This window comes from Tachyglossus aculeatus, chromosome 16 (assembly GCF_015852505.1).
Source record: "Tachyglossus aculeatus isolate mTacAcu1 chromosome 16, mTacAcu1.pri, whole genome shotgun sequence".
In the NCBI taxonomy this organism is placed as follows: domain Eukaryota; kingdom Metazoa; phylum Chordata; class Mammalia; order Monotremata; family Tachyglossidae; genus Tachyglossus; species Tachyglossus aculeatus.
Window position 1 is genome coordinate 46133198 of NC_052081.1, and position 13162 is coordinate 46146359.

The 13162-nt window shown below is 45.7% G+C and overlaps 1 protein-coding gene across 4 annotated transcripts; it reads right to left on the bottom strand.

Moving 5' to 3' along the window:
* Positions 1-1554: 1554 nt before the first annotated feature.
* On the bottom strand, positions 1555-10090 carry SRSF10 (serine and arginine rich splicing factor 10). 4 transcript variants are annotated; one of them, XM_038757760.1, is made up of 6 exons: positions 9978-10090; positions 4907-5011; positions 3096-3199; positions 2348-2510; positions 2156-2206; positions 1555-2025 (listed from the first exon to the last, which is right to left on the bottom strand). In XM_038757760.1, the coding sequence occupies exons 1-6, from the start codon at positions 10040-10042 to the stop codon at positions 1728-1730; spliced, it is 786 nt and encodes a 261-aa protein (XP_038613688.1). In that variant the 5' UTR covers positions 10043-10090; the 3' UTR covers positions 1555-1727. The 4 variants fall into 4 exon arrangements, with proteins under 4 accessions (XP_038613688.1, XP_038613687.1, XP_038613686.1 ...); XM_038757759.1 differs by having other exon boundaries at positions 2156-2209; XM_038757758.1 differs by having other exon boundaries at positions 9972-10090.
* Between the last annotated feature and the right edge of the window lie 3072 nt (positions 10091-13162).

Genomic DNA, 13162 nt, shown 5'->3' on the forward strand with positions numbered 1-13162 from the left:
TCCAGGAAAGTCTACAAAATGAAATAAACGTGCATATAAATGATTGCATAGCAGAACGCGGACATTAACTGCTAACAGGAAAGAAATCAAAGTTAAAAATACTATCAAATGTACAAAGGTTCTAGAATCAATCCCTTACACAGGTTCCACAAACGATATTTAAAAACCATCTTTGTTGTTTCCTCACAGGCCCTACACCTAGATTACTAAAACCCAAAATGGAATAAAGTAATTCTCTAAAAGAAAACTATTCTTCCCCGCCACCCGCCCCGTCCCTCCCCCCAGCAACCCCCACACGCTAGTCTATATTTAGCAAGCAACCCAAGGTGTTGAAAGCCGGCTTTTGGATTGAAATGAGGATCGAGAAGCAGACCGGGCCAGGCCGTTATTTCCAGTGGAAAAAACAACTCTCCTTCCAGAGAAATGCTTGTGAGAGATTATATAATGGCGCTGTACCATTTTCACATTTATTGAGTCACAGACTATCTTTAGGAGCCAACGGATACCCAAAGATAGACCCACTTGCTTCCATCTGTCAGAGACATTTGTTCCCAACCGCTGGAAATGCAGCGTCCAAGGAGAACCCAGTTACAGGGGCATTTACCGTTTTCAATCCTGCGCGTCAAAATAAACGATGAGGTGTGAAGAGTAAGCCTCTCTCGGGAAGAGGCGGCCACAATTTGATACAAATGCGCTTGCCAATAGTCATCGGCATCAAAATTTTAGTCTTTACATTGTATATATATATATATATATATATGTACACACCCACCCACATACATACACACGCACTCACAAACAAGATCTACCTCCAAACAATTTACTTGCTAACAGCAGTAAGGAAACTAAGCAATATTACGGTTAACAGTTCTCTCCAATTTAGAACAGCTATCACAACGGCACGCATCTCTTCCTACAATGATTCCCGCTGCTCTAGTGAGACGTCCTCAAATTTAAATCGTCCTCCAACGCGTTTTCTTTTTCCTTCGCTCGTCTTCATAGAAACCGGGCCAAAGAGAGCAAGCGAAGCCTCTGCTTGAATTCAAAGACCTCGCAAATCTCACCGAAAAAATCGATCCCGTACCTAACTCCTCCGGGGGTGCCCCCTCTCCGGACAGGGAGGTCGGCAAGAAGCCCTCAACCCCGCATCGCTCCGCCGACCGACAGTCGCAGATGAACGGAGATGGACGTCTGTCTACAATCTGATTATTCCCCAGCAGTCAGTGTTGCACTCTGGCCAGTGATCGCTTTGTATCATCGCTTTTTTTCTTTTTTCAAAAACACATTACCATGATCGACAAAGTTAGATTATTAAGCCTACCCAATGGTCCAACCGGTTTTTTAGGCCATTTGCTCCGCGGATATGAAGTTTTGTTGGTTAAAACTTGCAAATCGGGGCCTACCAACGACGTTTCTTCTACCCCCCCGCCCACCCCCCCGCCAATATTTCCAACGTAAAAAGAATGGGTTTCTTTACAAAAATATACAGAGACACCACAATCCAATCGGGGTAGCTGCCCAAGACATTTAACAAACTGGACTCTTAAGAGTGGCTTCTCAACAGCACATGATTTTTAATCGTCACCATCGCCTGCTACAGGGAAAACTGACAAAAAGAAAAAAAGTTCTCTTTTAGCACTGTGGCAACATCATATTCCTGATAATTTAAGTAAACCGAACTGTGTGTAAATGAATGATACATGCCCCCAAACATCATGGTTACAGCGTTAGTGGCCACTGGACTTGGGACTCGTCCAAGACCGTGACCTGGATTTTGACCTCGACCTAGACTGTGACCTCGACTGGGATTTGGACCTAGCCGGGTCTTTTTTCCTCGCATCCTTTTCGTATCTTGAGCCGGACTTATAGTGTGGTTTAGAATCGGGTTTAGCGGCGCCTCTAGTTTTGGTGTGCGACGCGGACCTAGAACGCGATTTAGCCTTCATTTCTTTCTTGGGTTGGGACTTGGACCGTGATCTTGAATTGGACTTTGACCTCGAAAAAGACCGATTGCGGTGTTTGAACCTAACGAAAATAGAGAGATGAAATTTGAGAAGCAGGACGAGTCCGCTCAGCTGGAGGATCGCTATCTTGGGGAAAGGGTTGGGGGGGACGGGGGGAATTAAGAAATGACGTCTTTGGCGGGGGGGTTTACCTATCGTTGTCTGAATGGCTTCGGCTCCGGCGGGGTCTTCCGGTAGGTCTACTGCTGGGAGGTAGATGAAACGGGGACGGATACTTAGACGGCGCCGGCCCACGGATCGGCAGACGGACAACCGACAGCCGGACGGTAAACGTCGTCCCCTCCGCCCCGGGACGGAGGGGCGGCCACCCGCACCCCACTTACTTTCTAGGGCTGTAAGACCTTCTGTAGTTGTAATCGAAAGAACGACTCCGAGATCGCCTCCTTTCGTAACTGCGGCTTCTGGAGCGCCTGTATCGATCATAGTCATCGTAGCGGGAAGAGCTGTACACGTTCCTGCCCTCCTTCGCTTTCATCTGATTTGGGGCTGAGGGGAGAAAGAAGGAGCGAATGATTCGGACGGCACTTTCCCTTGCCGCTCACGGGCCCACTCCCCGTGCCCAAAAGGCTGAGCGTGAACGTGATATCCGCCCCCCCCTGAGTAGTCTGGAAAGAGAATCTTTGCCCTGGATTTATGGAGAGATGTTGCTCTCCTCCCACCCACAGGAACGGCAGTTCACTAACCTGCCCATTTCACACAACGCCACTCCCTCTGCCCACATATTATTGAAAAGGAAGTTACTTACTAGTCCAATACCATCCAGTTATTTACTTTAAACCACGAATGTGTAGGCAGTTACTTCCTAACTTTCAGGAGGAAGACAACCTCTATTTTGAAATTCCGGCTCCACCAGTAGTGTACCGCCGATAGCGCTGACGGACACGTTTACAGGTCAGAACGTGTCTTTTCCTAATATTTTAGGCATGGCAATTAGTCGGTACCTCCCGGTATGTAACGAAACGAAACTCGCCCCGGAGGGGTCGGACCCAGGACCTAGAGATGGGTTGTTCAGAGACTCTCCTCCGGCCACCCCCAGAGAGCACCGAAATAGGGGCCTGAGTCGCCACTTACTTTTTCGATCCCCTTGGGCAAACTGGATTTCAATTTGGCGACCACAGATCCACTTCCGGTCCAAATTGTGGAGGGCATCCTCGGCATCCCGAACATCTTCAAACGTGCTAAATGTTAAGGGGCTTGGAAAGTGGCACAGACTTGGACATTGTGGGGGAAGAGTTTGATAAACAAGTGGGGAAACAATTCAGAAGCCCGAGTAATCATCACGTTCTCGGAAAACTGGATTCATCTAACAATCCTGCTAATTTTTTTTTGGACAATTATGACAATTTTCATAAATCTACACCCACACGCCCACACACACAAATGAAGAAAAGCCATCACCGAAACAAAGCGCAGCAACTCCCTAGCTTACGCCCCATACGAACTGGGGAGAATTAGAATTGTTCAGGTATGTACAACGGAAAAGATCATTCTCTATTCATTAACAGCCCCTCTAAACGAATTCGTTACATAAAATTTAGGAGGCTTAGCTTTTCGCCCCCTTAACTGCCAATTAAAAGAGGCCGATGCCAATAAGTATCAAGCCCAACATACCGTACCCTACCGAAGCAGAAAGCACAAACTGAAACATGATTAACTTTTTTTTCTTTTACATTTTTTACCATGTTTGAGAAAGTTAGAGGTCAGATGACATGAAGACTTGCGATATCGGCATAGCCTTGTTAACGGATCCCTGGGAACAATCTAAAGATTCCTCTAGTTCCCATTCCTTTTTTGGCCTAGTATTTAACTGAATTTTGCTGCATGTGCCAGGCACACATATCTCGACAGGCTGAGAGGGAAAAAATAACGCAATTCATACAAGACCACAATCACAATATCACACCGCCCCCGCCCCCCCCGCCCCCCCGCCCCGCAGAAAAGGTACAGGTTTCGTCATTAGACCAACCCGGGATAGTTTGCGAGTTAACTGCTTACACAGAAAACCAAACGGCAGAGTTGCTCTGTAGGATACATCAGGTATGACTCCTTTAATCTTGGCCATCATTCAACTTCATCTTGACCTTTAACTCTTTAAGTGCTTGTCAGAAGGACTTGTCATGAGATGCTTGGCCAAATCTGACAGATGGCTTTATCTTTTACTTTGAAAAACAACCTCTTTCCCCCTTTTGTAGATAAAACGAAGCTTTGTCTCCCATTATGGCTTGTCCTTCTTCCAGCTTTTCTTTATTTTTCTTTTCCCAAACTCTCCCTTCTCTTCAAGCCTGATCCTTAAGAGGTCTTTGGCTTGTCTACTTGCCTTAATTGTTGAACTCTACTCTAAAGGTTCTTTCATGCTTTCTCTTTGGGGTCGCCATAACTGTACAGCTTTACATTCTCTGAGGCAACAACAGAGGACAGCAAATTAGGGGACAGTATTGAAGAACGTTCACCTCAATTTTAAACAACGTCTTTGATCAAGTGATTTCAAGTTACTTAACAACAAGAACACCAACCACATTTTTGCCAAGTACAAGAACACAGTTAACTTAAGCGGAATTATACGTCTTAAAAAAGATGCGGGAGCAATCACCGCGTCAGCGATAACTAGCACTTTAAGTCAAATACAGTGACGGTTCAATCGGGATTGTTAGCAATCCAATGGATCGCTCCGCGTTTTACTGGTTTTTGGATTAAATGCTTAGAAAATAAACAGCAACAGCAATTTGCGAGTGATGAGTTAATTTTTAGAAAACGGTCAGATTACACTTATCAGAGACAATAGAAAAAAAAACTTGCTTTTTATTTAGATGTTACCTCTTACACAAACTTGGAATTTCAAACTGCAACACCCCTCACTACTCAGCCATCTGAAGAAAGGATATTGAACGTAAGCAAATCCTCTTGGGCGACGTGTGTAGAAATCGAGCGGAACGTACACGTCGACTATGGGGCCGTAACGACCAAATTCACGACGCAGGTCTTCAGACCTGAAATAGCAGAGAGCGACAGCGACTTTCTACGTGTTCCACCACGGGGCACGTCCACCACCCCTTCCGAGCATAAATAAGCCACTCCAGAGTCAAAGCGCACAAAGAACGCGGAGGGCCGGCACCGTCTACGGGCTCGGGGGTCACCTACAGCGCTAAAAGGATCTGTGCTTTTTCCTCCAGATTTTGCGTGAAGCTTTGGAAAAAGGAAGAGGCGCTGAAGAATGATGTCACGGGATCATTTGTGGGGAGGGGGGGAAAAAAAGGCCTTTGTCAGAATTCTGGCTGCTTTGGAAATGGAGGGCTCAGTCACTCGCATTGAGAATATGGAAATTTCCAGGTTAAGATGGATACTGTTCCAAGGAGGTTCGCTGCTTCGCATTCCAGTGTGTTTACTAAGCAGCACCACCGTTGAAAATGAACTTCATTCAGGCTAGGGAGTAAATCCCACAGACATGGAAACCTCGCTCTGCTCTTTTCCCACTTGATACCTCCACCCCTAAAATAAAAATAAAATATCTTTCCCAACCGCCCGCAAGGCCTGGGGTTGATATTCTCCTTCACTAAACGCTGACTTCTGCGGCTATTTATCCAGTGCCGAAAAGGGGCTGCAGCATTATTACCACTGCATTCCTCTCAGAAACACTCGGAACACCACTGATGAAAATGTAATTCAGCCGCAAAAGGCTTCGGAAGAAAAGCCACCACCTAAAATACGGAAACTCCTCTACTTGCATCGACGCGGCCACTAAGAAACACAATAGCACGGCTCACGGGGTATTTTCCCAAAAAAGGAGATGAATGAGGGTGGGGGAATTAACCTTAAAGAAAAATTACGACTGCTTCCTTTCCTCTTTGTCGTCACGACACCGTCCAAAGACTCCCATGGAAATTTATGAAACTGAATATTCACCGCCCCCCAAGCCTCAGAACTCATATCCATATCAATAATTGATTTAAATTAATGTCAGTCTCCCCCTCTAAATCATAAAGCTCGTTGTAGGCAGGGAATGTGTGCGGGTATTGTACTGTACACCCCCTCAAGCGCTTAGTACAGTGCTCTGCACACAATAAACGCTCCATAAACCTGACTGGCCTACCGATCAGCTCCCCTCCAGAACAATTTAAAAAAACCCCTTTCACCACAGGAGCCCGATTTCATTTTAACCTTTCGGATGAGTTGGTTTTTCCTCCCTGGCGGCTTTTTCCTGATCTCACCAAATTTCGGAAAGGGATTTAAGAGAGAGAGCGCTCAATAAATCCGATGGATTATTCATTTTCCGAAGGAATGAGGGGGGGGAGGGGGAGAAACGCTGAATGGATGGGAAGGAAAAAAAAGGCGGCCAAGCCTTCTTCCTCCTTCCCGTTATTTCATTCATTCATTCGTATTTATTGAGTGCTTATTCTGGTGCAGAGCCTTATTTCAAAGCAGCACGGCTCAATGGAAAGAGCCCGGGCTTGGGAGTCAGAGGTCATGGGTTCTAATCCCGACTCCCCCATACGTCCGCTGTGTGACCTTGGGCAAGTCACTTCACTGGGCCTCAGTTCCCTCATCTGTAAAATGGGGATGAAGACTGTGAATCTGATCACCTTGTATCCTCCCCAGTGCTTAGGACAGTGCTTTACACATAGTAAGCGCTTAATAAATGCCATTATTATTGTTAGCTGTGTGACTCTGGGCAACTGACTTCGCTTCTCTGGGCCTCAGTGACCTCATCTGTAAAATGGGGTTGAAGACTGGGAGCCCCACGTGGGTCAACCTCATTACCCTGTATCCACCCAGGCGCTTAGAACGGTGCTTTGCACATAGTAAGCGCTTAATAAATGTCACTATTACTATTGTTAGCTGGGTGGCTTTGGGCAAGTCACTTCACTTCGGCGTCTCAGTGACTTCCTCTGTAAAATGGGGATGAAGATGGTGAGCCCCACGTGGGACAACTTAATCACCTGATCACCCAGGCGCTTAGAACAGTGCTTTGCACGTAGTAAGCGCTTAATAATAATGATGGCATTTGTTAAGCGCTATGTGCAAAGCACCGTTCCAAGCGCCTGGGTGGATAAATGACGTTAATAAATGTCATTATTACTATTGTTAGCTGGGTGGCTTTGGGCAAGTCCCTTCACTTCGGCGTCTCAGTGACTTCCTCTGTAAAATGGGGATGAAGACCGTGAGCCCCACGTGGGACAACCCGATCACCCTGTATCCACCCAGGCGTGGTGCTTTGCACGTAGTAAGCGCTTAATAACAATAATAACGATGGCATTTGTTAAGCGCTTACTATGTGCAAAGCACCGTTCCAAGCGCCTGGGTGGATAAGCGGCATTAATAAATGTCATTATTACTATTGTTAGCTGGGTGGCCTTGGGCAAGTCACTTCGGCGTCTCAGTGACTTCACCTGTAAAACGGGGATGAAGACTGAGGGCCCCAGGTGGGACAACCTGATCACCCTGTATCCACCCAGGCGCTTGGAACGGTGCTTTGCACATAGTAAGCCCTTAATAAATGTCATTATTACTGTTGCTAGCTGGGCGGCCTTGGGCAAGTCACTTCACCTCGGCGTCTCAGTGACTTCACCTGTAAAACGGGGATGAAGACCGTGGGCTCCACGTGGGACAACCTGATCACCCAGGCGCTTAGAACGGTGCTTCGCACATGGAAAGCGCTCAATAAATGCCATCATTACTATCATCTCAAAGTCCTCCGCTAATGTGGGGGGAGGGAGGAGGGGAATAAAACCGGGAAAACGTGGTGGAGTTCTCAATCAATGAGGATGCGGATTTTTTTTTGGGGGGGGGGGGGTGGGACTGCAGCTGCATCCATTCAGTGGTACTGATTGGGCGCTTACCGTGTGCAAGACACTGGACTAGTCAATCAATCAATCATATTTATTGAGCGCTTACTGTTTGCAGAGCACTGTACTAAGCGCTTGGGAAGTACAGGTCGGCAACATATAAAGACGGTCCACAGTGGGCTCACCGTTTGGGAATCAATCAATCAATCGTATTTCTTGAGCGCTTACTGTGTGCAGAGCACTGTACTAAGCGCTTGGGAAGTACAAGTCGGCAACATATAAAGACGGTCCACAGTGGGCTCACCGTTTGGGAATCAATCAATCAATCGTATTTCTTGAGCGCTTACTGTGTGCAGAGCACTGTACTAAGCGCTTGGGAAGTACAAGTTGGCAACATCTAGAGACAGTCCCTACACAACAGTGGGCTCACAGTCTAAAAGGGGGAGACAGAGAACAAAACCAAGTATACGAACAAAGTAAAATAAATAGAATAGATATGTACAAGTAAAATAGAGTAATAAATATGTACAAACATATATACATATGTACAAATGCTGTGGGGAAGGAGGTAAGATAAATACGATTGACTGTGATTAAAAGAGGGAGGCAGAGAACAAAACCAAATATACTAACAAAATAAAATAAATAGAATAGACATGTACAAGTAAAATAAATAGAGTAATAAATATGTACCAACATATATACAGGTGCTGTGAGGAAGGGAAGATGGGGGGGATGGAGAGGAAGGAAGGGGCTCAGTCTGGGAAGGCCTCCTGGAGGAGGTGAGCTCTCAGCAGGGCCGCCTAACTAGTTTGGGAAGTCTAAGTGGGCATCATCATCATCAATCGTATTTATTGAGCGCTTACTGTGTGCAGAGCACTGTACTAAGCGCTTGGGAAGTCCAAGTTGGCAACATATAGAGACAGTCCCTACCCACCCGTGGGCTCACAGTCTAAAAGGGGGAGACAGAGAACAAAACCAAACATACTAATAAAATAAAATAAATAGAATAGATATGTACAAGCAGCGTGGCTCAGTGGCAAGAGCCCGGGCTCTGGAGCCAGAGGTCACGGGTTCGAATCCCGCCTCTGCCACATGCCTGCTGTGTGACCTTGGGCAACTCACTTCCCGGCGCCTCAGTTACCTCATCCGTAAAATGGGGATTAAGGCCGTGAGCCCCATGTGGGACAACTTGATCACCTCTCCCAGCGCTTAGAACAGTGCTCTGCACATAGTAAGCGCTTAACAAATGCCGTCATCATTATTATTATTATGTACATGTAAAATTAATAGAGTAACAAATATCATCATCATCATCAATCGTATTTATTGAGCGCTTTCTATGTGCAGAGCACTGTACTAAGCGCTTGGGAAGTACAAATTGGCAACATCTAGAGACAGTCCCTACCCAACAGTGGGCTCACAGTCTAAACGGGGGAGACAGAGAACAAAACCAAACATACTAACAAAATAAAATAAATAGAATAGATATGTACAAGGCAGTGCGGTTGCTATGAAATACATCATCATCATCAATCGTATTTATTGAGCGCTTACTATGTGCAGAGCACTGGACTAAGCGCTTGGGAAGTCCAAATTGGCAACATCTAGAGACAGTCCCTACCCAACAGCGGGCTCACAGTCTAGAAGGGGGAGACAGAGAACAAAACCAAACATACTAACAAAATAAAATAAATAGAATTAGATAGGTACAAGGCAGTGCGGTTGCTATGAAATACATCATCATCATCAATCGTATTTATTGAGCGCTTACTATGTGCAGAGCACTGGACTAAGCGCTTGGGAAGTCCAAATTGGCAACATCTAGAGACAGTCCCTACCCAACAGCGGGCTCACAGTCTAAAAGGGGGAGACGGAGAACAAAACCAAACACACTAACAAAATAAAATAAATAGGATAGATATGTACAAATAAATTAAATAAATACATAGAGTTAAAAAAAAACATATATGCAGGAGACAGTTGTCGTTTAGTAAGGGCACCAAAGAGAGGTGATTCCTGTTTGACAAGGGTTTCGCAGGGGGTGATGGGGGTTGCGGCCTAGTGGGGCCATGAAGCCTGCGGGTGCCCCGCCATGTTCAGCCCCGTTGCCCGCCGCCCCCCCGGCCTCCCCGCTCCCTCTCGGTCCCCGGGGGCCGCCACTTACACACACCTGGTGTCGTCGGCCACATTCCTCACGAACAGGGACGTGTTGGGGGGACGCAGGTAGCGGGACATGGTGGTGGCGACGACGGGCAGGACCGGCTCCTCTAACGGGCAAGGCGCACCCACAGCCCAACTGCGGCGACGCACGCACGCACAGACGCACGCCCCCCCCCCCCCCAACTTCAGCAACCGCCTCTTCTCGCGAGACTTCCCCCCCTTCAGCTCCGGCCAACGGCCCTTATCTCGCGAGAGCAGCAGCCGGGTGGGGGGAGGAGAAAGGGCGGTGGCGTCCGGGCCGTTGCGGAAGGCGCGCGCACCCCCTCCCGGATTCCCGCCCTTTTTTTTTTTTTTTCCCGCCTTTTCGGCCCTGAGGCGATTCGGGCCTCTGAGGGGCTTTCATTCATTCATTCAATCAGTCAATCAATCATCATCAATCGTATTTATTGAGCGCTTACTATGTGCAGAGCACTGTACTAAGCGCTTGGGAAGTCCAAGTTGGCAATGTATAGAGACGGTCCCTACCCAACAGTGGGCTCACAGTCTAAAAGGGGGAGACAGAGAACAAAACCAAACATACTAACAAAATAAAATAAATAGAATAGATAGGTACAAGGCAGTGCGGTTGCTATGAAATACAGCATCATCATCAATCGTATTTATTGAGCGCTTACTATGTGCAGAGCACTGGACTAAGCGCTTGGGAAGTCCAAGTTGGCAACATATAGGGACAGTCCCTACCCAACAGTGGGCTCACAGTCTAAAAGGGGGAGACAGAGAACAAAACCAAACATACTAACAAAATAAAATAAATAGGATAGATATGTACAAGTAAAATAAATAAATAAATAGAGTAATAAATATGTACAAACATTTATACATATATACATATATATATATATATATTGAAATACATCAATAAAGCCAACGGGACACCGGCCTCCAGAAGTCCGTCCCTGGCCCGTCTTCTATCCCTAATCTCCTTTCATAATTATGGTACTTATTAAGCGCCTACAATGTGCCAAGCACCTGTTCTAAGAGCTGGGAGAGACGCAAGCTAAATCAGGTCTGGACACCCTCCCTGTCCCCCATGGGGCTCACACTCTAATGTCTGTCTCTCAACTCTGGGTTTTTTCAGTGGGATTTGTTAATCAATCAATCAATCAATCAATCAATCGTATTTATTTTTTTATTTTTAGACTGTGAGCCCACTGTTGGGTAGGGACTGTCTCTATATGTTGCCAATTTGTACTTCCCAAGCGCTTAGTACAGTGCTCTGCACATAGTAAGTGCTCAATAAATACGATTGATGATGATGATGATGATTTATTACTCTATTTTACTTGTACATATCTATTCTATTTATTTTATTTTGTTAGTATGTTTGGTTTTATTCTCTGTCTCCCCCTTTTAGACTGTGAGCCCACTGTTGGGCAGGGACTGGCTCTATATGTTGCCAATTTGTACTTCCCAAGCGCTTAGTACAGTGCTCTGCACATAGTAAGTGCTCAATAAATACGATTGATGATGATGATGATTTATTTTACTTGTACATATCTATTCTATTTATTTTATTTTGTTAGTATGTTTGGTTTTATTCTCTGTCTCCCCCTTTTAGACTGTGAGCCCACTGTTGGGCAGGGACTGGCTCTATATGTTGCCAATTTGTACTTCCCAAGCGCTTAGTCCAGTGCTCTGCACACAGTAAGCACTCAATAAATACGATTGATGATGATGATGATGATGCAGAGCACTGGACTAAGCGCTTGGGAAGTACAAGTTGGCAACAGATAGAGACAATCAATCAATTGTATTTATTGAGCACTTACTGTGTGCAGAGCACTGGACTAAGCACTTGGGAAGTCCAAGTTGGCAACAGATAGAGACGGTCCCTACCCAACAGCGGGCTCACAGTCTAAAAGGGGGAGACAGACAACAAAACCAAACATACTAACAAAATAAAATAAATAGAATAGATATGTACAAGTAAAATAAATAAATAAATAAATATGTACAAACATATACATACATACAGGTTACACAGAATATACAGAATATATATATATATACATACATGCAGGTTATACAGAATATGCAGAATATATGTATATATACATATATGTATATATGTATATGTATATTCATTCAATCATATTTATTGAGCGCTTACTGTGGGCAGAACACTGTACTAAGCGCTTGGGAAGTCCAAGTTGGCAACATATAGAGACGGTCCCTACCCAACAGTGGGCTCACAGTCTAGAATGGTACTCATTAGGCGCTTAGTATGTGCCAAGCACCGTGTTAAGCGCTGGGGGAGATAAACGTGATCAGGTTGTCATTCATTCAGTCGTATTTATTGAGCGCTTACTGTGGGCAGAACACTGTACTAAGCGCTTGGGAAGTCCAAGTTGGCAACATATAGAGACGGTCCCCACCCAACAGTGGGCTCACAGTCTAGAATGGTACTCATTAGGCGCTTAGTATGTGCCAAGCACCGTGTTAAGCGCTGGGGGAGATAAACGTGATCAGGTTGGCATTCATTCAGTCGTATTTATTGAGCGCTTACTGTGGGCAGAACACTGTACTAAGCGCTTGGGAAGTCCAAGTTGGCAACATATAGAGACGGTCCCCACCCAACAGTGGGCTCACAGTCTAGAATGGTGCTCGTTAGGCGCTTACTATGTGCCAAGCACCGTGTTAAGCGCTGGGGGAGATAAAGGTGATCAGGTTGTCATTCAATCAATTCAATCCTATAAATTCAATAAATTCAATCGTCTGAATTTGAATGACCATATAAAGACGGTCCCCACCCAACAGTGGGTTCACAGTCTAGAATGGCATTCGTTAGGCGCTTACTATGTGCCAAGCACCGTGTTAAGTGCTGGGGGAGATAAAGGTGATCAGGTTGTCATTCATTCAATCGTATTTATTGAGCACTTACTGTGTGCAGAGCACTGTACTAAGCGCTTAGGAAGTACAAGTTGGCAACATCTAGAGACGGTCCCTACACAACAGCGGGCTCACAGTCTAGAAGGGGGAGATGCTCAGTCTAGCTGAGGCCTAGAGAAGTGAAGTGACTTGCCCAAAGTCACACAGCTGACAATAATAATAATAATAATAATAATAATAATAATAATGATGGTGGTATTAAGCACTTACTATGTGCAAAGCACCGTTCTAAGCACTGGGGAGGTT